Source organism: Mytilus galloprovincialis, chromosome 11 (assembly GCF_965363235.1).
Source record: "Mytilus galloprovincialis chromosome 11, xbMytGall1.hap1.1, whole genome shotgun sequence".
Taxonomy (NCBI): Eukaryota; Metazoa; Mollusca; class Bivalvia; order Mytilida; family Mytilidae; genus Mytilus; species Mytilus galloprovincialis.
The window spans coordinates 65,354,963-65,381,786 of record NC_134848.1 but is presented as its reverse complement, the minus strand read 5'-3'; the positions used below and the strand labels follow the sequence as shown (position 1 = coordinate 65,381,786).

The window sequence follows — 26,824 nt, the reverse complement described above, 5'->3', positions numbered from 1 at the left end:
TTACTGAACCAGATGAGTTAAGTTGAACATTTACTAACATTCTGAACTGTTATTTGTTGTACATATTCAATTACCAATGTAAATAATACACTGATTGATACGTTTACTTCTTGTGTGTTACAGTGGTGACAGCGGTGTGGATGGAGCGCCAATCGGGCCACTAGCGTTTATTGTGACTGATTCACGTGGTAACAATTTTGACAGTAACAGAATATTTGAACAGCCACCTGACTTTAAAAAAGAATATTGTATTGTCCGTGGAGCCACAGTAAATGAATTAAAGGACGTTTTCTTACAAAGACTAAATAGTGTGGACACAAATAGATGTCTCCCAATAATCGTAAAAGTTGCAATTGGGATAAACGACTTCACAAAATTTATTAAAAATAAAAACAGGGAACGTGAGCTAGTATATTCAGGTGCTAAAGGTCTTGAAATATACGAGAAGATATTAGAATTTAAAGCAGCTGTTAAAGAGAAAATACCAAATGCTCTAGTTGGTTTTATAACTGTGCCACCAATAAGTTTTAAGAAATATAAGAAACACTGTTTTGAGAATAAGAAGTTGACAGTTTCAGAGATATCGGACGATGATCTGCTGAAGTTTCAAAAGGATTTAGAAAAGGAAGTTGAACTGTTAAATGAAAAAATAATTTTTGGAAATTGTGAAAAACAGTCAGGACATTTAAAAGGCTGTCGCACAATTTCTTGTCACAGATCAGTTTGCAGGCTTGGAAAAGTAAAACGAGGTAAAAAGTATCAAAAAGTATATAAAAACGATTTTCGAGAATTGTATGACGGAATACATGGTACTTCGGCTATTAAACAAAAGTGGTTTTCACAGTTAATATTAGCTATCAGAGCTGAAATTGGTTATACAAAAGCGGAGGCTGCACAATCGTCAGATGACATAATAGCTGGCAGTTCGGTTGTAGAACATTCACAGTCAGAGGATAGTGACAGGGAAGACTCCTGGGATTTTAAGAGAGGACAATTAATGTAAAACTATAAATGCTATTTTGTATCCTTTTGGTAATAAGTTTTTATGTTCAGTTAAGGTGTTAAGAATTATTGTTTGTTTTCTTGATACATGTTGAGCAGCAGGTGGTAGCTCATGCATTGTAGTCAAGTTTTGTTGAATAGAACCTTGTGATTATACATATATATTTATATAAAAAAGAATTTCATTATAAATATATCTGAACCATAATTTGTTATTTTATATTGTTCCAAAGACAAACTTAACCTAGATATTTTTTGAAGAATTATAATAATGGCGGAGAATGGAGACGAAGTACAGCAGGGCGCAAAAACAAAACGACCAATTGTTATGCCAGATGTCTTTACTGGTGAAGAAGAATGGACAGATTGGCTATTTCAGTTTGAAAGCTGCTCATCATTGAACGACTGGAATGATGGCTTAAAATGTAAATTCATTATAGTTAGATTGAAAGGAACGGCAGGTAAGGTTTTAAGCGATCTGGATGATGACACTAAGAAAGATTGGACTAAATTAAAAGCAGAACTAACTGCAAGGTTTGACACAACTACAAGGCCAGATCTTTATAAATCAGAGTTTATGGAAAGGAGGAAGAAACCTTCGGAAACATATTTGGAAATGGGTAATTCAATTAGAACTCTGGCACGTAAGGCATATCCATCTTTGTCAAATAATGTCCGAGACGAATTGGCCAAGGATCAGTTTTTAAGGGGCCTAGATAAGACAGAATTAGCTTTGAAAGTAAGACATGCCAATCCGAAAACGCTTGATGAAGCTATAAGAATGACGTTAGAGTGGGAAGCAGTGGAGAAAGACGTTAAGGATACAAATACTGCACCAGAACAGAAAATTTTGGCCACGATGACAGAAGAAACAGGTGCATGTGCAAGTATCAACCCGTCTAAAACAGACGAGCTTATTGGTCTGATGACAGAAATGATGAAACTGATGAAAGAGGATAAAGAAAGAACAACAGTTTCTTCTAGATATCAGCCACGTGGAAGAGGAGGCTATGGTCGAGGGCAGCGAGGAGGAAATCAAAAGGACTTGCAATGTTGGACTTGTTATGATTTTGGCCATACAAGCAGAGAATGCCATAAGAATAGACAGACGGGACAGCGCGGGAAACCTGGTGTATGCTGGACATGTGGGAGACCTGGGCACATGAGCATAGATTGCAACCAGAATCCGGGAAACTAAAACAGGCTGATGTGAAGGGTCACACATCAGCCAAAATATTGGACCCTGATAGAAATTATCCTTTGGATGAAGACAAGGTAGAAACTGACTGTTTTAGCACGGGACTGTCAATTGTTTGTAGTGGGAAGATTGAAGGAAGACTTGTGGATATGTTAGTCGATACCGACTCAGTTTATACACTGATAAGCGAAGCTTTGTGGGAGACCTTACGCAGTAACTTGTGCACGAGTGATAGGTACAGGTGTGCAGCAGGTAGTAGCACTAATGTACCTAGTACACTTGAGTTAGTAAGGGAACAGCACAAGGTCGTATCAGCAAATGGTGAACCTATTGACATACTAGGGAAAACACAACTAAGTATTTGTATAAGACAGGAAGTGGGAATACAGTTAGTTTTAGGAGCTAGGGACCTGGCACAGGAGTGCATCCTTGGGGTTGATTTTATGAGGGCCCATAAATTGATAATTGATTTTGATACCATGGCATTGAAAACTAAAACAACAAATATTTATTTAAAAAAAGGAAACGCTAACCTTGCGTGTAACATAAAATCTGCAAAAACAGAAATAATTCCTGCTGGACATGAAAAGATTATTGACGGAACACTTGTTGCTAAGGGCAGAGGAGAGATTATGACGACAAATTATGTCGGTATAATTGAATCAAAATAAAGGCAAACAAATGAGAAACCTGTACTGTTAGCGCGAAGCCTTGTAACGTCCCAAAACTTGACTGTACCATTAAAGGTAGCGAATTTTTCAAGTGAAGATGTGACAATCTACAAACACACTACTCTAGGGATTTTCTCTACGATTGATGAGGACTTTGATAAAGACAAGGGTGTTTGTGGTGCGGTAAACAGTTCTACGGTTTGTACTTGCATCAGGAACACAGTTGATAATATGCATGTTGATTGTTCATTAAATCTTGAACAAAAAGGAAGACTCAATTCCCTGTTAGAGGAATATAGCAGCATTTTTTCAAAAGGACCAGCTGATCTTGGTCGAACCTCGTTGGTGAAACACCACATTGAGACAGGGAGTAGTTGTCCCCTGCGACAAGGGGTAAGACGTGTGCCTATACACAAGCAGAAAGAAATCAAAGATCACGTCGACAACATGTTACAGGATGGGATTATTCAGCCATCATGTAGCCCTTGGGCAGCTCCTGTGATTTTAGTGCCTAAAAAGGATGGTAGTACCAGGTTTTGTATTGATTATCGCCGGATAAATTCAATCACTAAAAAGGATGCATACCCCTTACCACGGATAGACCAGACGTTGGATGCTCTTGCAGGGGCAAAATTATTCTCTTCTCTTGATTTAGTTAGTGGTTACTGGCAGATAGAATTAGATGCTCAAAGCAGAGAGAAGAGTGCGTTTACAACCAACTGGGGACTTTACGAGTTTAATGTCATGCCTTTTGGACTCTGTGGGGCACCTAGCACTTTTCAGAGACTGATGGAAACAGTTCTGGCGGGATTACAGTGGGACCTGTGTTTAGTTTACCTTGATGACATCATCATCTTTAGTCACACTTTCGATGAACATTTAGTCAGACTCAAGGAGGTAATCGAAAGAATTCGAGGAGCGAACTTGAAGTTAAAACCTTCCAAATGTCACCTTTTGAAATCAAGAATTAATTGTTTAGGTCATGTAATTTCAGAAAAAGGTATTGAACCCGATGAAGCAAAAATCAAAGCTGTTAAGGACTGGACTCCTCCAAAATCTGCCACAGAGGTTCAGCAATTTTTAGGATTCGCCTCGTATTATAGACGATTTGTTGCAAAGTTTTCAGATATTGCATCACCATTATATAAATTGACTCAACAAAATACACTATTTATTTGGAATGATCGATGCCAAGATGCATTCTTGGAGTTGAAGAGGAGACTAACGACGGCACCTATTTTAGCTTTTCCGCGCAGTGACTGTGAGTTCATAGTTGATACTGATGCAAGTGATTTTGGTATAGGCGCTGTCCTCTCACAGATCCAGAATGAAAAAGGAAGTCGTTATAGCTTATTCGAGTCGAACATTGAGCAGTCTGAAAGGAACTACTGTACTACGAGAAAAGAGCTTCTAGCATTAGTGTTTTTCATTAAATATCGTCATTATCTGTATGGCAAGAAATTTCGTGCAAGAACAGATCACAGAGCACTGAAATGGCTTTTCTCAATGAAAGAACCGGAAGGTCAGACTGCTCGGTGGATCACACAGTTATCAGAGTATGAATTTTCTATAGAACACAGAGAAGGTAAACGTCATAGAAATGCGGACGGAATGTCTAGAATACCTTGCCACCAGTGTGGTAATGATGAGAATATTAACTCTGCTGTAAATAGGCAATTTTGTTATGTACAGAATGATACGTCGAGGAGACAACAAGAATTAGTGATTAAGAATGATACATCAGCTGGTTCTGGAACAGCATGTTGCAGCTCTAGAATCACTGATACGTCATCCACGTTAAGAGAGCAGTCATCAAATGATAGTTTCCAGAAAACGCAACAGGAACAAGACAAAGACATTTATATGGTTTTGTCTTGGGACATTGGAAATAGACGACCAGAATTCCGTGACGTTGAAGGGAAAAGTCCCGTGGTTAAGGACTTGTGGAGCAAGTTTGACCAATTGGTATTACACAATGAAATGTTATATATAAGATGGGAAAATGCAAGGAAAGAAGAATATAAATTGAAGATGGTTGTACCACGTAAATTAGTAAATGAAATCCTATACAACCTTCATACTAGCCCACTAGGGGGACATTTGGGAGTGTCAAAAACATTTGAAAAAGTTTCTGAAAGATTTTATTGGTTTGGAATGAGGCGTGACGTTGAAAATTATGTCGCTAACTGCGTTGAATGTGTAACAAGGAAGAATCCGAGTAGAACAGCTAAAGCGCCGTTACAACCACATTATTCTGGAGCTCCATTTGAGAAAATAGCAATAGACATATTGGAAGTGCCTATGTCGGATCAAGGGAACAGATTTATTGTGGTAATTGGAGATTATTTCTCTAAGTGGGCAGAGGCTTTCCCTTTAAAGAATCACACAGCTCCTGTGATCGCCGAAATCCTCATTGATCAGTTTATAAGTAGATTTGGTGCACCATTCCAGTTGCATAGTGACCAGGGGCCTGAATTTGAGTCTCGACTGATATCCGAACTATGTAAGGTACTAGGAATTGATAAAACGAGGACGACTACTTACCACCCTCAATCAGACGGTCAAGTTGAGAGATTCAATAGAACACTGCTCTCTATGCTCAGCAAGTACGTCAAAGAAAATCAAAGAGACTGGGATGTTCACCTACAAAAAGTGATGATGGGGTATAGAACTAGTGAACATGAATCTACAAAGTTTTCCCCGGCTTATGTTCTTTTTGGAAGGGAACTAAGACTTCCACTGGATGTTCAGTATCAGTTGCCTGATGGCAGCACTGCAAAAAATGCCAGTGAATATGTAGCAAGGACTAAGGAGAGGTTTTTACAGGCATACGAAGTAGTAAGGGAAAATCTAGGACTGTCACAAAAAACAATGAAAGATCACTATGACAGGAAGGCATTCGGTGAAGCGTTTGATGTGGGTGACAAAGTTTGGTACTATGATCCTCGAGTTAAGAAGGGACGATCGCCCAAGTCAAATCGTCCGTGGAAAGGTCCATATACAATAAAAAAAGAAGATTTCAGACCTAGCGTATAGAATACAGTTAGACAACACTAGCATGAGAAAAGTTGTTCATTTTAACAAACTGAAAAAGTGTGTAATACAGAAGAGAAATAACCAACATGAGATAAACACAACAGGAGATGATATCTGTACGGATGTTGACGAAGAAGAACAACCTGCAAACCGTCAGCCGTTTAGAGGATTAGATATAAACTTTCAACCTACTCCCCCAGCATCTCCGATTACCAACAACAGGGAGGAAAGATTGAATGAAGATGTTTCAAATGAAGATGAGGATGAAACAAACAATAGTTTAAGAGAAAAGCAGGTTGAGGATTTATCCGAAGAGGAGAGGGAAGACGCCGTTACAGACAATGGGAATTTAGCAAACGAAACAACACCAATCGTTGAAGAAACTCATATGGATGATACAGAAGAGACAACCGGAACTGCTTTGCGACGTTCATCAAGGAATCGGCAAAAAATCAAAATACTTTGAAGACTTTGTGCTTGGCGATGGAATTGATTAACTTAAGGACAGTTATATGTTATGACAATTGAAATATTTTGAACATGTGTATATATTTTTGTTGTGTCAAGAAATTGTTTTATTCATATAGACACGAGGACGTGTCTAACATAGAGGAGGACAATGTTATATGGTACGTTATTGTGTTTGTTACGTTATCAGACTAGATCGGTGATTAGTCAGACCGGAAGTTGGAGATTGTCGTCAGGACGAAAGAGTGTGGCAGATTCAAAAAAGGACGATTAGTTGTTACTGAACCAGATGAGTTAAGTTGAACATTTACTAACATTCTGAACTGTTATTTGTTGTACATATTCAATTACCAATGTAAATAATAAACTGATTGATACGTTTACTTCTTGTGTGTTACACAGATATACACGGACCTTATTGGCTTCTATTTTGGTAATACTCGACTTATGTTCCAGCAATTAAGAGATAACTGTATTGTATTTGAAGCTTTAAGGACGTCCATCGGTAGTTTTACTGTCGCAAATTTAGTTTACCTGGCGACGCGGAGCGGAGAAAGGTAAACTGGTATTTGCGACAGTAAAACTACCGATGGACGTCCGCAAAGCTTCAAATACAATACAGTTATCTCTATTCTAATGCAAAACAAGTTCATAATTAAATTTCAATCATTATTTCAGTGTAAAATCTTCAATAAAGAAAATTCCGCGAAAAGTTGTTATCTTCTTTGGTCCCTACACTAGGTGACGTCATATGTATGCTTCCGGCGTCAAACATAAACACCGGGCGTTTTCTGGCTTTTCTGCCGCTTCAAAATGTAATAAGTTTTGATAAAAAGAAATTTTTTTTAGGCGCAACAAGTGAGTTTTTTGTTTATTATTGTAGAAATAACATGTCAACACATTCCGAAATTCAAAATGTCGGCTTCCTTAGTTACAGACAAGGAGATAGAGAAGTTTACGCTTGCTGTCATCCAATCAGAACAATTGTTACAAAATAATTGCATTAAAATTATTTGTTTATGTCTACAACTTCTTGGTTCTATCACAATTGGCTGATATCGTATGTCGGTATATATCTAACATTATCGTACCTACTATACATTTCTAGGAATATGATTGGTTAAAAGCAACCATACTAGTTTAGTAGTCGGGGCTTATTAATACACGGTTATAAGTGGTGTTACGTCCCTTTATAAAAACAACACGGGGAAAAAACCTGAAAGGTTTCAACAAACGAAGACATTGATGACCAATGGAAGTAGAATCATAATTCTAACGGCATTAAAGACTTGATCACTTTGAATGGCCACAAGTTTAAATACCATATGCAAATGTCGTAGGTAAGATACATTATTTACATAGTGTTCTAGTGACCTAATAAGATATATATTGCTTCGCTCTCACCTCATATGAAATAGACTGACCCCATATATATCGTAAAGGGTCACTTCCACACTATATTACTTATAAAATGGATAATCATATGTTTTGCCTACAGCGTTAATTGCAAATTACAACAAACTCTTTGTAATGTAAACCGTAAATATAAATAGTAGAACTGTTTTACAAGATTTGTCTAATTTATATTTTAGAAACTTACATCTATGTCGAACGGTATTCGGTGTTGTGTTCCACCTGCAAAATAAGAACGTTACGTAAAGATAAAACTAACACGTCTTCAAAAAATGTACAGATAATTAAACATACGTCCGAATCGATCAAAATACATTTTGAAATATTTACGTCAACGTGATAGCATTTATTATCGAAATTAAAGATGGGGACACTTTCTCGCAAAGCAAAATATTCACTCACGTGTTAACATTGAAAATGGATAAAAGTTCGTGAAATGTTGATAACAAAGTGTTTATAATATCAAAGAAAAATTTACAAAACCTGGCATATACCTGTCATTTACAATTGAAATATAACTGCTACTCAACTTACTGAAGAGATGGTTGAATAACGACGACCTCACAACGATATTCGAACAAAACATGTGAAACATAAAATGGTCCAGTGCTACTGTAAAATGTGTTTGTGTTTAAAATTTATTGAAACTGGCTGCCTAACTTACACATGTTACACAAATATTGTGTTCCTTATAATTTCGCCATATTTTCTGGAGTTCGCATGTAATTTTACATTTAAATTTTAACATGTCATACCATTTGGGTCAGTTGGTATTAGTTAGAGTAGTCAAAATTGAATAGTTAAGAATCAGGGTTGAATGATCCTTTAAATATAATATTTCTTTTGTAATGGAATTGAGAACTATGATGAGATAATTCAAGCCATAATTTTTATTCCTGAAATATCAATTTACGTTTCAAAATTTCAGTAATTTTGATACATCAGGCTGACTCATACAACAAAATTGTTTTACAGCATCAACCAAAACTGACCATATTTGCACTTTATTATGTAAATCTATATATCCGCAGACGAATTCAGTAATATTTTGTATGGAAGGATGAATTGTATAATACAAACGCTAGCAATATTGGAACACAATGTCTACAAAATATTGTCCACATCAAGTAAGAGTGTCAGCATGTCGTTTTTATGTTAACAATATTGATTCACAACAAAATTTTTGTAGTTTGGATTAGTCAGGCTGACTCGAACAACAAAATTACTTCACCGCATCAACCAAAACTGACCATATTTGCACTTTATTATGCTTATTTATATAGCCGCATAAAAATATCAGAAATAGCTAAACCTGTCACTTGGATGACAGCCTCATAAAACATGGTTTTATAGCTAGTTAAAACTTTCACTTGTAAAACATTCACGAGGAAAGATATTATGATACAAATCACTGCTAAATTAGACCAAGTAACTACAAGATTTTGTTCTCATCAAATTAGATTGACAGTTGTCCTCTTTTATACACGAAATTGTCTCTATATAGCCGCATAGTAAGAAATATTTTAATGTCAGGATGGATTGTATTATAGTCGGTTGATAACATTGACTAATCAAATACTATTACTCAAAAATGTTATTGCAGTCAACATTGATTTAGCATTATATCAATGAAAGTTAACTTTGTAAAAGCATTCCCTTGAAATGTAAATAAAATTTTAAACGCCGATGTTGAATTGTTAACATTTGTATAAAATTCTTTAAATAGACTTACAAAAACAACAATCTGAATATCTACCTATTATATTCTTGATTATAATAAAATTTACTTACCGTCAATACTGTCACTATGGCTGACATTCATATAACTTGTCATCCCTACAATTAAATGAAAGATCTATTATAAACATAAATAATTAGGTTTAAACATACTTATGTGTATGTTTCCTTGTGAGGAAAAGTGATGAACAACAGACAAGGACACAGCACACACATAACTGAAAATATCCGAAGAAAAAGTATAGGGCAATTTATATTGATTCAGACATACTGAAAATTTAATTTGGATCAGTACTAATCTGTACAAAAGTTAACTTGGAAAATGCTTTTTTTAAATTAACTTCCTCTTTTCATACATTTCATACAAGATCTAGTTTTCTACTGCCCACCATGACAGATCAACTTGACAGCTCGAGTAAACAAGACCTATGAACATGTCTGATGTTGACCAGTCCTGCAGACATGTCTACTTCCCTTAAAGATATGTTATTTCAGTCATGAGGCAGTTTGCTTTTTAATCGGTGCTATGAATAAACCATTATAAACTTGTTGCTACACTTATCTAATGATACTCAAATGCAACTTTATAATCATATAATCATAGTGGGCCTGTTTAATGGTTGACTTAGAATCATATTGATTTATTCTTGCAGAAGTTAATACCACAATAACTTTGTTATCGGTAAGATCAGTGACTTCGCTTAAAAGCAGACCTGCTTTCAAGTTCAATTTTGTGTAGGACGTGTTGTAGAAAAGTAAATATTGTCCAGAATAGACCTCAATATTCAACCTGTCATAAATTAACTTTTCAGACAGCCATTAAAGCAGGTCTAGGAAGAAGTCTGCTATTTACGTTAACTAGAATTATGTTTTATGACAGGTTGAAGCAGTCATAAACCATGTTCAAACAAAACTTTCAACCGTCATCAAATCCGGTCATTAAGTTAACGAACTGTACAAGTTAGGATAGCACCTATCTGTAGAGATAAGTACAACAAAAACAAGTTGAGTGTACCACTGTTTTGATCTAGTATAATTATGCCAACAGTTTTATCTCGAGTACTCTAACTCTTAAGTCGAAATAGCAGATGCGTTTTACAAATAATATATCAAAGTATCGATGAAAATACTGAGTACAACGAATACTGCCAAAAATCGGGGTTGATCTCATGTGTTCCGGATGGGTAAGCAGATCTTGCTACAATGTCTTATTGGTATTTCACATTGGACAAAAGGGATGACTGAATTGTATTTCACAGTGTAGATACTATTATGTATGCTATCCGGAAGTCGCGATTTACGAAGCGATGATTTCTAACTGGCTAACAGGACGGTTTTGCCTACGGTAACTTTTCTCATCATTTGTTTACTGCTATATCTACAAAGTGCTTTGAACATCTTCGAGGTATATATAGCATCATAAATATGAGTAACTGTAACAAAAACATGCATAAGAATATAAAATATACGTGTGCATCACATCAACTTGGTAGAAAAAAATGAAATCGATGGACAATTTTGCTCTCGAAGTACAAAGCAAATAATCTTTTATTGCAAGTATGTGCATCAGTTTACAGTTAAATATAAACTGTTTCAATATTCTTTTTGTATTTAAGTAGAATATCCGTATTTCCCATAAAAAATATGTTTTCCTTGAGGATCCTAAAATAAATTACTGTACGATCAGTCTAGAACTGACTGTATTCTAGAAGCGATTTCAGATTTTTTGACTGTATGACCAGTTGTGATTTTGAAGAAAAAACAACAGCAATTTGAAGGTATATATGTGTATATTTGATATTATGAACTATCCAGGGAACTATAAGTGTAATTACTTTCATCAGACAATTTAAATATATTTCTGATGAATTTTTTAGACGGCAAAATAATTGCATTTTTGTGCCATCAGTCTTATTTAAAATCAAATGCCTAAAAAGTAATACATGATTCGCTTGTGGACTTTGTAATAGTGTATCGTTACAGTTATCTGTTTAGCTATTACATTTTTAAAGATTATTTATACCGTCCGCCGTTGACCAATTGATGATAACATAAATCAAGCCTGTCTCTTTTCATATAACAAAAAATGGATAAAGACAGCTTTGCGTAGGGGGATAATTCATGTGATATAATTTTGGTAAGTTTACAAAAATAGAAGGTTTATATATAATTCATTAATCGAGTAAAAATGGAACAATTTCAGAAAACTTTAATAATTGGTTTAGGAGGTGTTGGAAATACCTGATGGGTGCCCCATATAATGCAATGTTCAAGTCCGTATCTTATTTAAAGTAACCCCATAAAAGATTTTTACTAAAATTCGAAATGGACGGTGCTCAATACAGTCGTTATCATTTATGATAAGGAAACCAAATAAGATTAATTAATAGTTATATCAGTGACGGATTCAAAAAAAGGGGATCCGGCAGTTGGAAACCTTTTTTAACTATCAATGCATTTGTATGGGAACATATATTTGGAATCCCCTTTTCTCCTGGATTGGACCCCCTCTCCATTTAAAAATGTCCGGAACCCCCAATGTATATTAAGTGGTTAATGAGGAGATGCGCTTACAAAACCAGCGAAACATACTGTACCGGTCCAACGGACGAACGGAAAGACGGACTTCTTTATCACTATAACCCCCGCTTGACAAAGTGGTGTACAATTGAGTGTCAAAGAGATAGCTCTACATCTTAATCAAAGTGAAGGAACTGTGATCAATTATAGGCTACGGTACGGCCTCGAATGTGTGTAAATACATGCATTTTTATATAACAACTAAATCTGTGTGTTTGTACAATTTTAAGTATAACGGAGGACATTTCTGAAACTTATATACTAGTATACATCAAACCTCCCTCTTATTTTAGCAACATTTAAACATCCTTATTCTTAATGTAGTAAGTCGAGTGCACCCTATCAAACTAAAACATGTTTCATAAGTTTTCAGGATGTGAATGTATTGAAATATATTTGTGTTATTTAGAAAAATGCCACCTTCTAATGTATCGTAAATAACTTTGAAATCACCACTAGAATACAGTGACATATAGACTGATCATACAGTTTTAAAATATACAAGCGAGACTGATCGTACAGTGAGAAATTCTAACAAGTGTAATTTTCTTATTTCTGTCTTCAAAGATCTGGTTGAAACTTTTACCACCACTTGAAATATACTTCATTTAGTTAATTAAGTCAGGTTTTTACTTTAATATGTACACTAAGAGGGTAACAAGATTGTTTTTAGGTTCGCCGACTGATTTTTCTTAGTGATGCACTTGAAAATTTCTTGATTAAGGCAACGATACGAATAATGAATGTGCGGAATTTAATTCTAAACCATTTGAGAATATCGATGTCGGCTGAATTAATCATTAAGCAATGTACAGATGATCAACTTACCGTTTAATTCAGTATACCCATCAAATTTAAAATGTGATCCGAAAAGTTCTCGCTTCGAAAATCGCGACTTCCGGATAGCGTACAGAATAGTATCTACACTGTGTATTTAAACTCGATTAAAACATTTTTTTTTTGTATAATAATGAAAAATTGCATTCCGGAAACGAAAGTTAGATAAATTATATATAAATATACTAAATAAATAAATGATTTGAAAAATACGTTGAAGGTATAAAAAGTCAAGAGAATTCTGAATGCAATTAGGTTCTATCCGGGCACTCTGGTTCTAAACCTGGGTTCCATCTGGGTTTTTTGGTTCTGAACCTTGGTTCTTTGGTTCGAAACCATGGTAACTGGTTCAACATCCGGGTTGTTTGGTTATAGCAACACAACTTCTTGGTTCCATCTGGGTTATATTCTAGATCATTCTAATGTTCCCGTTGAACTTGGAGAAGATAACCGCAAGTATCCGAATAAAAAGATAAAGTATGTCAAAGACGCTAAAATTGTGTTATAACATTAAACATTGCAGCATCGGCGATTAAGGAAGCTGTAAGGTATTCACGAGGAAAGATATTATGATACAAATCACTGCTAAATTAGACCAAGTAACTACAAGATTTTGTTCTCATCAAATTAGATTGACAGTTGTCCTCTTTTATACACGAAATTGTCTCTATATAGCTGCATAGTAAGAAATATTTTGATGTCAGGATGGATTGTATTATAGTCGGTTGATAACATTGACTAATCAAATACCATTACTCAAAAATGTTATTGCAGTCAACATTGATTTAGCATTATATCAATGAAAGTTAACTTTGTAAAAGCATTTTCTTGAAATGTAAATACAATTTTAAACGCCGATGTTGAAATGTTAACATTTGTATAAAATCCTTTAAATAGACTTACAAAAACAACAATCTGAATATCTACCTATTATATTCTTGATTATAATAAAATTTACTTACCGTCAATACTGTCACTACGGCTGCTTTTCGGAACCGGTCTATTCATATCACTTGTCATCACTACAAGTAAATGAAAGATCTATTATAAACATAAATAATTAGGTTTAAACATACTTATGTGTGTGTTTCCTTGTGAGGAAAAGTGATGAACAATAGACAAGGACACAGCACACACATAACTGAAAATATCCGAAGAAAAAGTATAGGGCAATTTATATTGATTCAGACATACTGAAAATTTAATTTGGGTCAGTACTAATCTGTACAAAAGTTAACTTGGAAAATGCTTTTTTTAAATTAACTTCCTCTTTTCATACATTTCATACAAGATCTAGTTTTCTACTGCCCACCAGGACAGATCAACTTGACAGCTCGGGTGAACAAGACCTATGAACATGTCTGATGTTGACCAGTCCAGCAGACATGTCTACTTCTCTTAAAGATATGTTATTTCAGTCATGAGGCAGTCTGCTTTTTAATCGGTGCTATGAATAAACCATTATAAACTTGTTGCTACACTTATCTAATGATACTCAAATGCAACTTTATAATCATATAATCATAGTGGGCCTGTTTAATGGTTGACTTAGAATCATATTGATTTCTTCTTGCAGAGGTTAATACTAAAATAACTTTGTTATCGGTAAGATCAGTGACTTCGCTTAAAAGCAGACCTGCTTTCAAGTTCAATTTTATGTAGGACGTGTTGTAGAAAAGTAAATATTGTCCAGAATAAACTTCAATATTCAACCTGTCATAAATTAACTTTTCAGACAGCCATTAAAGCAGGTCTAGGAAGAAGTCTGCTATTAACGTTAACTAGAATTATGTTTTATGACAGGTTGAAGCAGTCATAAACCATGTTCAAACAAAACTTTCAACCGTCATCAAATCCGGTCATTAAGTTAACGAGCTGTACAAGTTAGGATAGCACCTATCTGTAGAGATAAGTACAACAAAAACAAGTTGAGTGTACCACTGTTTTGATCTAGTATAAGTATGCCAACAGTTTTATCTCGAGTACTCTAACTCTTAAGTCGAAATAGCAGATGCGTTTTACAAATAATATATCAAAGTATCGATGAAAATACTGAGTACAACGAATACTGCCAAAAATCGGGGTTGATCTCATGTGTTCCGGATGGGTTAGCAGATCTTGCTACAATGTCTTATTGGTATTTCACATTGGACAAAAGGGATGACTGAATTGTATTTAAACTCGATTAAAACATTTGTTTTTGTATAATAATGGAAAATTGCATTCCGGAAACGAAAGTTAGATAACTTATATATAAATATACTAAATAAATAAATGATTTGAAAAATACGTTGAAGGTATAAAAAGTCAAGAGAATTCTGAATGCAATTAGGTTCTATCCGAGCACTCTGGTTCTAAACCTGGGTTCCATCTGGGTTTTTTGGTTCTGAACCTTTGTTCTTTGGTTCGAAACCATGGTAACTGGTTCAACATCCGGGTTGTTTGGTTATAGCAACACAACTTCTTGGTTCCATCTGGGTTATATTCTAGATCATTCTAATGTTCCCGTTGAACTTGGAGAAGATAACCGCAAGTATCCGAATAAAAAGATAAAGTAGGTCAAAGACGCTAAAATTGTTTTATAACATTAAACATTGCAGCATCGGCGATTAAGGAAGCTGTAAGGTATTCACGAGGAAAGATATTATGATACAAATCACTGCTAAATTAGACCAAGTAACTACAAGATTTGTTCTCATCAAATTAGATTGACAGTTGTCCTCTTTTATACACGAAATTGTCTCTATATAGCTGCATAGTAAGAAATATTTTGATGTCAGGATGGATTGTATTATAGTCGGTTGATAACATTGACTAATCAAATACTATTACTCAAAAATGTTATTGCAGTCAACATTGATTTAGCATTATATCAATGAAAGTTAACTTTGTAAAAGCATTTCCTTGAAATGTAAATAAAATGTTAAACGCCGATGTTGAATTGTTAACATTTGTATAAAATCCTTTAAATAGACTTACAAAAACAACAATCTGAATATCTACCTATTATATTCTTGATTATAATAAAATTTACTTACCGTCAATACTGTCACTACGGCTGCTTTTCGGAACCGGTCTATTCATATAACTTGTCATCACTACAAGGAAATGAAAGATCTATTATAAACATAAATAATTAGGTTTAAACATACTTATGTGTGTGTTTCTTTGTGAGGAAAAGTGATGAACAATAGACAAGGACAAAGCACACACATAACTGAAAATATCCGAAGAAAAAGTATACGGCAATTTATATTGATTCAGACATACTGAAAATTTAACTTGGGTCAGTACTCATCTGTACAAAAGTTAACTTGGAAAATGCTTTTTTTAAGTTAACTTCCTCTTTTCATACATTTCATACAAGATCTAGTTTTCTACTGCCCACCAGGACAGATCAACTTGACAGCTCGAGTGAACAAGACCTATGAACATGTCTGATGTTGACCAGTCCTGCAGACATGTCTACTTCTCTTAAAGATATGTTATTTCAGTCATGAGGCAGTCTGCTTTTTAATCGGTGCTATGAATAAACCATTATAAACTTGTTGCTACACTTATCTAATGATACTCAAATGCAACTTTATAATCATATAATCATAGTGGGCCTGTTTAATGGTTGACTTAGAATCATATTGATTTCTTCTTGCAGAGGTTAATACCAAAATAACTTTGTTATCGGTAAGATTAGTGACTTCGCTTAAAAGCAGACCTGCTTTCAAGTTCAATTTTGTGTAGGACGTGTTGTGGAAAAGTAAATATTGTCCAGAATAAACTTCAATATTCAACCTGTCATAAATTAACTTTTCAGACAGCCATTAAAGTAGGTCTAGGAGGAAGTCTGCTATTTACGTTAACTAGAATTATGTTTTATGACAGGTTGAAGCAGTCATAAACCATGTTGAAACAAAGCTTTCAACCGTCATCAAATCCGGTCATTAAGTAAACGAGCTGTACAGGTTAGGATAGCACCTATCTGTAGAGATAAGTACAACAAAAACAAGTTGAGTGTACCACTGTTTTGATCTAGTATAATTATGCCAACAGTTTTATCTCGAGTACTCTAACTCTTAAGTCGAAATAGCAGATGCGTTTTACAAATAATATATCAAAGTATCGATGAAAATACTGAGTACAACGAATACTGCAAAAAATCGGGGTTGATCTCAGGTGTGTCGGATGGGTAAGCAGATCTTGCTACAATGTCTTATTGGTATGTCACATTGGACAAAAGGGATGACTGAATTGTATTCAAACTCGATTAAAACATTTTTTTTGTATAATAATGAAAAATTGCATTCCGGAAACGAAAGTTAGATAAATTATATATAAATATACTAAATAAATAAATGATTTGAAAAATACGTTGAAGGTATAAAAAGTCAAGAGAATTCTGAATGCAATTAGGTTCTATCCGGGCACTCTGGTTCTAAACCTGGGTTCCATCTGGGTTTTTTGGTTCTGAATCTTGGTTCTTTGGTTCGAAACCATGGTAACTGGTTCAACATCCGGGTTGTTTAGTTATAGCAACACAACTTCTTGGTTCCATCTGGGTTATATTCCAGATCATTCTAATGTTCCCGTTGAACTTAGAGAAGATAACCGCAAGTATCCGAATAAAAAGATAAAGTAGGTCAAAGACTCTAAAATTGTTTTATAACATTAAACATTGCAGCATCGGCGATTAAGGAAGCTGTAAGGTATTCACGAGGAAAGATATTATGATACAAATCACTGCTAAATTAGACCAAGTAACTACAAGATTTTGTTCTCATCAAATTAGATTGACAGTTGTCCTCTTTTATACACGAAATTGTCTCTATATAGCCGCATAGTAAGAAATATTTTGATGTCAGGATGGATGGTATTATAGTCGGTTGATAACATTGACTAATCAAATACTATTACTCAAAAATGTTATTGCAGTCAACATTGATTTAGCATTATATCAATGAAAGTTAACTTTGTAAAAGCATTCCCTTGAAATGTAAATAAAATTTTAAACGCCGATGTTGAATGTTAACATTTGTATAAAATCCTTCAAATAGACTTACAAAAACAACAATCTGAATATCTACCTATTATATTCTTGATTATAATAAAATTTACTTACCGTTAATTCTGTCACTACGACTGCTTTTCGGAACCGGTCTATTCATATAAGTTGTCATCACTACAAGAAAATGAAAGATCTATTACAAACATAAATAATAAGGTTTAAACATATTTATGTGTGTGTTTCCTTGTGAGGAAAAGTGATGAACAACAGACAAGGACACAGCACACACATAACTGAAAATATCCGAAGAAAAAGTATAGGGCAATTTATATTGATTCAGACATACTGAAAATTTAATTTGGGTCAGTACTAATCTGTACAAAAGTTAACTTGGAAAATGCTTTTTTTAAGTTAACTTCCTCTTTTCATACATTTCATACAAGATCTAGTTTTCTACTGCCCACCAGGACAGATCAACTTGACAGCTCGAGTGAACAAGACCTATGAACATGTCTGGTGTTGACCACTCCTTCAGACATGTCTACTTCTCTTAAAGATATGTTATTTCAGTCGTGAGGCAGTCTGCTTTTTAATCGGTGCTATGAATAAACCATTATAAACTTGTTGCTACACTTATCTAATGATACTCAAATGCAACTTTATAATCATATAATCATAGTGGGCCTGTTTAATGGTTGACTTAGAATCATATTGATTTCTTCTTGCAGAAGTTAATACCAAAATAACTTTTTCATCGGTAAGATCAGTGACTTCGCTGAAAAGCAGACCTGCTTTCAAGTTCAATTTTGTGTAGGACGTGTTGTAGAAAAGTAAATATTGTCCAGAATAAACTTCAATATTCAACCTGTCATAAATTAACTTTTCAGACAGCCATTAAAGCAGGTCTAGGAAGAAGTCTGCTATTTACGTTAACTAGAATTATGTTTTATGACAGGTTGAAGCAGTCATAAACCATGTTCAAACAAAGCTTTTAACCGTCATCAAAACCGGTCATTAAGTTAACGAGCTGTACAGGTTAGGATAGCACCTATCTGTAGAGATAAGTACAACAAAAACAAGTTGAGTGTACCACTGTTTTGATCTAGTATAAGTATGCCAACAGTTTTATCTCGAGTACTCTAACTCTTAAGTCGAAATAGCAGATGCGTTTTACAAATAATATATCAAAGTATCGATGAAAATACTGAGTACAACGAATACTACAAAAAATCGGGGTTGATCTCAGGTGTGTCGGATGGGTAAGCAGATCTTGCTACAATGTCTTATTGGTATGTCACATTGGACAAAAGGGATGACTGAATTGTATTTAAACTCGATTAAAACAATTTATTTTTTGTATAATAATGAAAAATTGCATTCCGGAAACGAAAGTTAGATAAATTATATATAAATATACTAAATAAATAAATGATTTGAAAAATACGTTGAAGGTATAAAAAGTCAAGAGAATTTTGAATGCAAATAGGTTCTATCCGGGCACTCTGGTTCTAAACCTGGGTTCCATCTGGGTTTTTTGGTTCTGAACCTTGGTTCTGTGGTTCGAAACCATGGTAACTGGTTCAACATCCGGGTTGTTTAGTTATAGCAACACAACTTCTTGGTTCCATCTGGGTTATATTCCAGATCATTCTAATGTTCCTGTTGAACTTAGAGAAGATAACCGCAAGTATCCGAACAAAAAGATAAAGTAGGTCAAAGACGCTAAAATTGTTTTATAACATTAAACATTGCAGCATCGGCGATTAAGGAAGCTGTAAGGTATTCACGAGGAAAGATATTATGATACAAATCACTGCTAAATTAGACCAAGTAACTACAAGATTTTGTTCTCATCAAATTAGATTGACAGTTGTCCTCTTTTATACACGAAATTGTCTCTATATAGCCGCATAGTAAGAAATATTTTGATGTCAGGATGGATTGTATTATAGTCGGTTGATAACATTGACTAATCAAATACTATTACTCAAAAATGTTATTGCAGTCAACATTGATTTAGCATTATATCAATGAAAGTTAACTTTGTAAAAGCATTCCCTTGAAATGTAAATAAAATTTTAAACGCCGATGTTGAATTGTTAACATTTGTATAAAATCCTTCAAATAGACTTACAAAAACAACAATCTGAATATCTACCTATTATATTCTTGATTATAATAAAATTTACTTACCGTTAATACTGTCACTACGGCTGCTTTTCGGAACCGGTCTATTCATATAAGTTGTCATCACTGCAAGTAAATGAAAGATCTATTATAAACATAAATAATTAGGTTTAAACATATTTATGTGTGTGTTTCCTTGTGAGGAAAAGTGATGAACAACAGACAAGGACACAGCACACACATAACTGCAAATATCCCAAGAAAAAGTATAAGGCAATTTATATTGATTCAGACATACTGAAAATTTAAATTTGGGTCAGTACTAATCTGTACAAAAGTTAACTTGGAAAATGCTTTTTTTAAGTTAACTTACTCTTTTCATACATTTCATACAAGATCTAGTTTTCTACTGCCCACCAGGACAGATCAACTTGACAGCTCGAGTGAACAAGACCTATGAACATGTCTGATGTTGACCTGTCCTGCAGACATGTCTACTTCTCTTAAAGATATGTTATTTCAGTCATGAGGCAGTCTGCTTTTTAATCGGTGCTATGAATAAACCATTATAAACTTGTTGCTACACTTATCTAATGATACTCAAATGCAACTTTATAATCATATAATCATAGTGGGCCTGTTTAATGGTTGACTATGATTTCATATTGATTTCTTCTTGCAGAAGTTAATACCAAAATAACTTTGTTATCGGTAAGATCAGTGACTTCGCTGAAAAGCAGACCTGCTTTCAAGTTCAATTTTGTGTAGGACGTGTTGTAGAAAAGTAAATATTGTCCAGAATAAACTTCAATATTCAACCTGTCATAAATTAACTTTTCAGACAGCCATTAAAGCAGGTCTAGGAAGAAGTCTGCTATTAACGTTAACTAGAATTATGTTTTATGACAGGTTGAAGCAGTCATAAACCATGTTGAAACAAAGCCTCAACCGTCATCAAATCCGGTCATTAAGTTAACGAGCTGTACAGGTTAGGATAGCACCTATCTGTAGAGATAAGTACAACAAAAACAAGTTGAGTGTACCACTGTTTTGATCTAGTATAATTATGCCAACAGTTTTATCTCGAGTACTCTAACTCTTAAGTCGAAATAGCAGATGCGTTTTACAAATAATATATCAAAGTATCGATGAAAATACTAAGTACAACGAATACTGCCAAACATCGGGGTTGATCTCAGGTGTTCCGGATGGGTAAGCAGATCTTGCTACAATGTCTTATTGGTATGTCACATTGGACAAAAGGGATGACTGAATTGTATTTAAACTCGATTAAAACATTTTTTTTTTGTATAATAATGAAAAGTTGCATTCCGGAAACGAAAGTTAGATAAATTATATATAAATATACTAAATAAATAAATGATTTGGAAAATAGGTATAAAAAGTCAAGAGATTTCTGAATGCAATTAGGTTCTATCCGGGCACTCTGGTTCTAAACCTGGGTTCCATCTGGGTTTTTTGGTTCTGAACCTTGGTTCTTTGGGTCGAAACCATGGTAACTGGTTCAACATCCGGGTTATTTGGTTATAGCAACACAACTTCTTGGTTCCATCTGGGTTATATTCTAGATCATTCTAATGTTCCCGTTGAACTTGGAGAAGATAACCGCAAGTATCCGAATAAAAAGATAAAGTAGGTCAAAGACGCTAAAATTGTGTTATAACATTAAACATTGCAGCATCGGCGATTAAGGAAGCTGTAAGGTATTTATCTTCTCTTTTAATTATTTTCATTAGGAAACTAGATAAAAATAAAGCATCGTATAGATTTTATAAATAAACCGAAATATACGGTATATCGAACATCCTTTATTTAATTCAGTCGTTCTGTTTTCATTTATTTTTCTTTACTCATCCCTTATTTCCGTTAATATTTCTAGAAGTTTTAAACCACATGTCGTTCGATTGGCCGACGATATGTGCATCTACCCACTTGACCAGTTAACGACTTGCATATACATTTGAATGATTGCATATTTATTGTCAAGTTCGACTGAATTTTATTTAATTGGCTTTGTAATAATGCCTGATTTGATAGAAATACATGTGAAGTATATGTAACAAATCGTTTTGTTCAAAATAAAATGTTAAAAGACATATAAAAAGAAAGAGATGATCAATTTAAGTTTGTAAGCTTTAAAATCAGTTGAAAAATAAGCTATTAAAAATTACAAAAATGTATATGTACAATAAATTTGTCAAATTTGAGACTCCTTGTGAAGGGGGTGCATATAATTATTCGGCCCGCAAAAAATAAGAAATCAAAATTAAGATTAAATATTTTTATAATAAAATTGTGTGTATGTGTGTTAATGACAGTACTAGTGGGATGAGTATTACTAGCACAATAGTCAGAACTTCTGTGTTGGTGCCATAGTGGAGAGGCATAAGGTGTTACCCTAGTCCGTCCTTCCCGAACATCCCAAAAAATGAGTCCCGTTCTCCTAACTTTAGTTTGCCTCAACCAATATTGGGAAATACTACAAAACTTATACACATTATAAAAAAGAAAATGTGGCATGAGTGTCAATGAGAACTCTCCACAAGAGACCAAATGACTCAGAAATTAACAACTATAGGTCACCATACGGCTTTCAACAATGAGCAAAGTCCATACACAATAGTCAGCTACAAAAGGCTACGAAATTACAATGCAAAAGAATTCAAACGAGAGAACTAACGGCCAAATTTATGTACAAAAAACAAATATGTAACACGTACACAAACGTCAATCACTGAATTACAGGCTCCTGACTTGGGACAGGCACATATATACAGAATAAGTCGGGGTTAAATTTGTTAACGGATCCCCACCCTTTACCTTATATGGCTTGAGTACCAATGAGAACTCTCCACAAGAGATCAGATGGCACAGGAATTAACAACTATAGGTCACAATACGGTCTTCAATAATGAGCAATGGTCATACCTTATAATCACCTTTAAAAAGCACCGAAATGACAATGTAAAACAATTCCAACGAGAATAGAAACGGACAAATTTATGAACAAAAAATAAACGAAAAAAAAATATGTAACACATAAACAAACGACAAACACTGAATAACAGGTTCCTGACATGCGAGAGGCACATACATACCGAATAAGGCGGGATCCCCACCTCCCCATAACCTAAGACAATGCTTATTACCACACAACACACAATAAAATTTGAAATTTGGTAGCGTCACTTTTACCGTTTATGAGAATTCGTGTCCCTATAAAAACATAGAAAATGCTGAATTTTTCGTTTCCGTTCTCTTAAATAAGTTTTACTCAATCAAACGTTATAAACCTTATACGCAATGCTTATTACCCCATAACACAGATCTATGAAGTTCGATATTGAGTGGCGTCACTTTTACTGTTCATGAGTCATTATATGTAAGAAGATGTGGTACGAGTACATTCTTATACCAATGATACAAATGTCAACACGGAGCCTTAAGATAAGAAAATGTTAAATCTGTTGTTACCGTTCTTCAACTTCAGTTTGCCTTAACCAAATATTTTGAATCTTATACATAATGCTTATGGTCACAAAACGGTCAAAATAACGTGAATCCTGCATCTATATGTGGAAGTTTACTGATGTTTTTTCACAAGCAGGGGCATCTGTGGCCCATTGACATATTTTACATTTATTTAAGTAAACAGCTAATTTGCTTTCATTGAATTCTACTTCTAGAATTAACTTGTATATGTTTGTCAGGATCTCGGTGCAGTTTGGTAACAAACAACGATATTTCAAGTTACATGTGACCAGCATAACATAGTATTTCACTAGATTTAACTCTCTGTCTATGTGTACTTTAAAGGTTCTTTGCATTGAGTTCAGTTTATTGATATGCTTATACCTTCTGTGTGAATTTTTAAGATGTAAAAACAGACTATCCATATCTGCATGTCCATGAAATGAAATAAAATCTAAGGTAAAAAGATTAAAACATTTTGCATTATCTATCACAACTGTACTAAAGCAGTAAATGTTCTCTCTAATGGGGGTCTCGTTGGGGGTTCTGATCCCGGATCCCACTTACATTATGCACGTAAGCAATTCATTTTTCTTTTAAATTCCAGTGTCCCGCTAGACTTCAATTCCCGTTTTCACGGCACAATAATTTGACTTTCACGTGTAACGCTTACAAAAAGTCAGCAATCCTGCGTCACGCTTAGACCCCAATGAGACCCACTCAAATTTTTCACGGAAATTAAAGGATTTAGTTTTCATTTGAACCAAACATTCTAAAAAATGAGAATGAAAATGTGAAATGAGTAAAAGAAACAGCAACATGACAAAAGAGCAGAAAGCAGTCGAAGGCCAGAATAAACAGAGACTCCTGACTTGTCGTCAAGGTAATCATACAAAGAGACACACCCAATATGCAGAAGTCAAGAGTCAAAAAGTCATAGTCTGGTCAACAGTTCCTTATAAAAAAACACAAAGCAGATTTTGAGGAAAAGGTAATCGTGCTACACAAAACTAACAAATATATCTTTATATCTAAAATAGATATAATAAGATGTTGTATGAGTGCCAATCAGACAATTCCTTATTTAATTCAAACAAAATATACAAGTTGTACATTGAGGCCAAAGGTCAAGCTCACATGAAGTTTCTATTGCCACTAGACTCACCAACTTATGACAATACATTTGCATGCCACATATACAGAAGCAAGGTCAATTGAAAATTATATTTTGAGGTCAAGGTCATATATACACTGTATCCCGATGACACACCCAACGTGCATAGGTCAAGAGTCAAAAAGTCATATTCTGGTCAATAGTTCCATGTCAACAAAATACACAGCAGGTATGCACGAAAGTTCATAATGGTACACGTAGCAATGTCTTCTGTCATGACGCACTACACCTGCCAAATACAGAAAACCTAGGTCAGAGACAGAAAGACAAGACATATAACAAAACTCAATGGAACGGTACTTGTATGCAGGTCACTACAATTTCCTTCAAAATATAACATAAACTCTCGCAACACTGCAAAATTAAAACTGTCATTCACAAAAGTTTAACAGGATTCTTTGCAACGATTATCTTACCACTATCAATTGAGAATCGAGTCGTGCAGTTATGTCAATAAATTTAAACGGTAAGCACTAAAAACTAGGGTTTATCATTAATTTCAAACCTAACCATGTGATAGTTCTATGGTAAACTGATGGAAACACATGATACAGTCATGAAATTTTATATTTGCAATAGTACGACCAAAACAATACAACACAGAGATGTAAACAAATGAAAGTAATGATACATACAAATTTTTAATCACAATGCATAAATAAGGAACCGTAGTTTTCATTCAATTTATTTATCTAAAATGTACGCTTGCGTTAAACAATGGAAATTAACACTGCATATTTATATAAACGATCAATCTTGTAAACTAGTAAATAAATAAAATTTAATTTTATAGTGCATTGCTAAAGTTTTGAGACAAAATAGGTGACGTAAGATTAAGTTAATAATAGTTTAATTATTTTGTTAGTTATATGGTCGAGGTATATTTTTTTTATCATAACTGACGTTAGGAAATCAATCTAATAAACTTTTATCCTCTTTAAGAATGGAGATGTTTGTCATCTGACGTAGAACAATGGTCCTATAGTGTTTCTTTTGTACACAAATAGTCCTATAGAATAAGTTAAAATTTTGATAATAAATTCAATGTTGACATAACAAAATAAAATATAAAATATATGTCACTTTCACAAAATCTCTTAAATAAAAAAAAGTTGATCAATAAAAAGTAATTTTAGAAAATTCAAATGACGCTGAAATTTCAAATGTGAATAATAGACTCATTATAGAGACCAGCATTAAAAATATGTATTTGCGCCAGACGCACGTTTGGTAAAAAAAAAAGACTCATCTGTGCCGCTCGAATAACAAATTTAAAAAAAAAGTTAAAAAAGTTATAATAAAGAGATTTCCATTAACATAAATAAGTTAAAATAAATTTTACTATTTAATTTATTTAATCACATATCGCTCTTTACGTTTGATTGCTGTTTGGAATAAATCATTGGAACACCGTGTATTTTATTCAACAGCTGCAGGGTTAGAACAAACAAGTGTCCGATATGTGGGACATGTAAAAGAAGGTATTACATAGACCGAAAGTAAGTATTCATAGAAAGAAGCTACAATGTAAAATCGCGGGAAATGCTAGATTCCCTAGTTCATGATCAACCAACCAGATAAAAAACCCAGCTCAAATTGTCATAATGGTGTTAGACTATCAATATGATCTTACCGGTGTGTGCAAAAATTGTATAATTATATCTAATTTATCAATTTACCGATATTTTTATTGATTTGTAAATGAGTTCGATTAATGCGATAATCTTTTTTGGAGGTAACAACCTTTTATCATCTGCCAAATTTTCGATTTGTTTTCACTTAGAATTACTTTAATTCATATAATGGTTTTAGGCTGTTCTGGTTATGTCTTAAATTGTTTATACATACAAAATTTGGATTTAAGCATCTCATGCATGAAGTAAAGACCGGAAAGATATAAGAAGATGTGGTATGAGTGCCAATAATTCATCTCTTTATCCAAGTCACAATTTGTATAAGTAAACCATTTTAGGCCAAAGAACTGTTTTCAATACTGAGTCTTGGCTCACACCGAACATCAAGCTAAAACGAGCACCAACAATGACCAGTGTCAAACCATTCAAACGGTCAAATCCAACGGTCTAATCTAA

General features: G+C 34.1%; 1 protein-coding gene across 5 annotated transcripts in view; it reads right to left on the bottom strand.

The window, feature by feature from the left end:
• LOC143052621 (GTPase IMAP family member 9-like) overlaps window positions 1-26,824 on the bottom strand; it is a 73,623-nt gene that overhangs the window by 23,415 nt on the left and 23,384 nt on the right. For 2 of the 5 annotated variants that reach the window (XM_076225685.1, XM_076225684.1), the window contains exons 4-9: window positions 20,135-20,194; window positions 18,056-18,115; window positions 15,981-16,040; window positions 13,905-13,964; window positions 9,580-9,624; window positions 7,976-8,010 (exon numbers count right to left, since the gene is read on the bottom strand). In XM_076225685.1, coding sequence (XP_076081800.1) covers window positions 7,976-8,010; window positions 9,580-9,624; window positions 13,905-13,964; window positions 15,981-16,040; window positions 18,056-18,115; window positions 20,135-20,194 — 320 coding nt within the window. The remainder of the gene's footprint in view (window positions 1-7,975; window positions 8,011-9,579; window positions 9,625-13,904; window positions 13,965-15,980; window positions 16,041-18,055; window positions 18,116-20,134; window positions 20,195-26,824) is intronic. The other 3 variants (XM_076225687.1, XM_076225686.1, XM_076225688.1) reach the window with 3 other exon arrangements.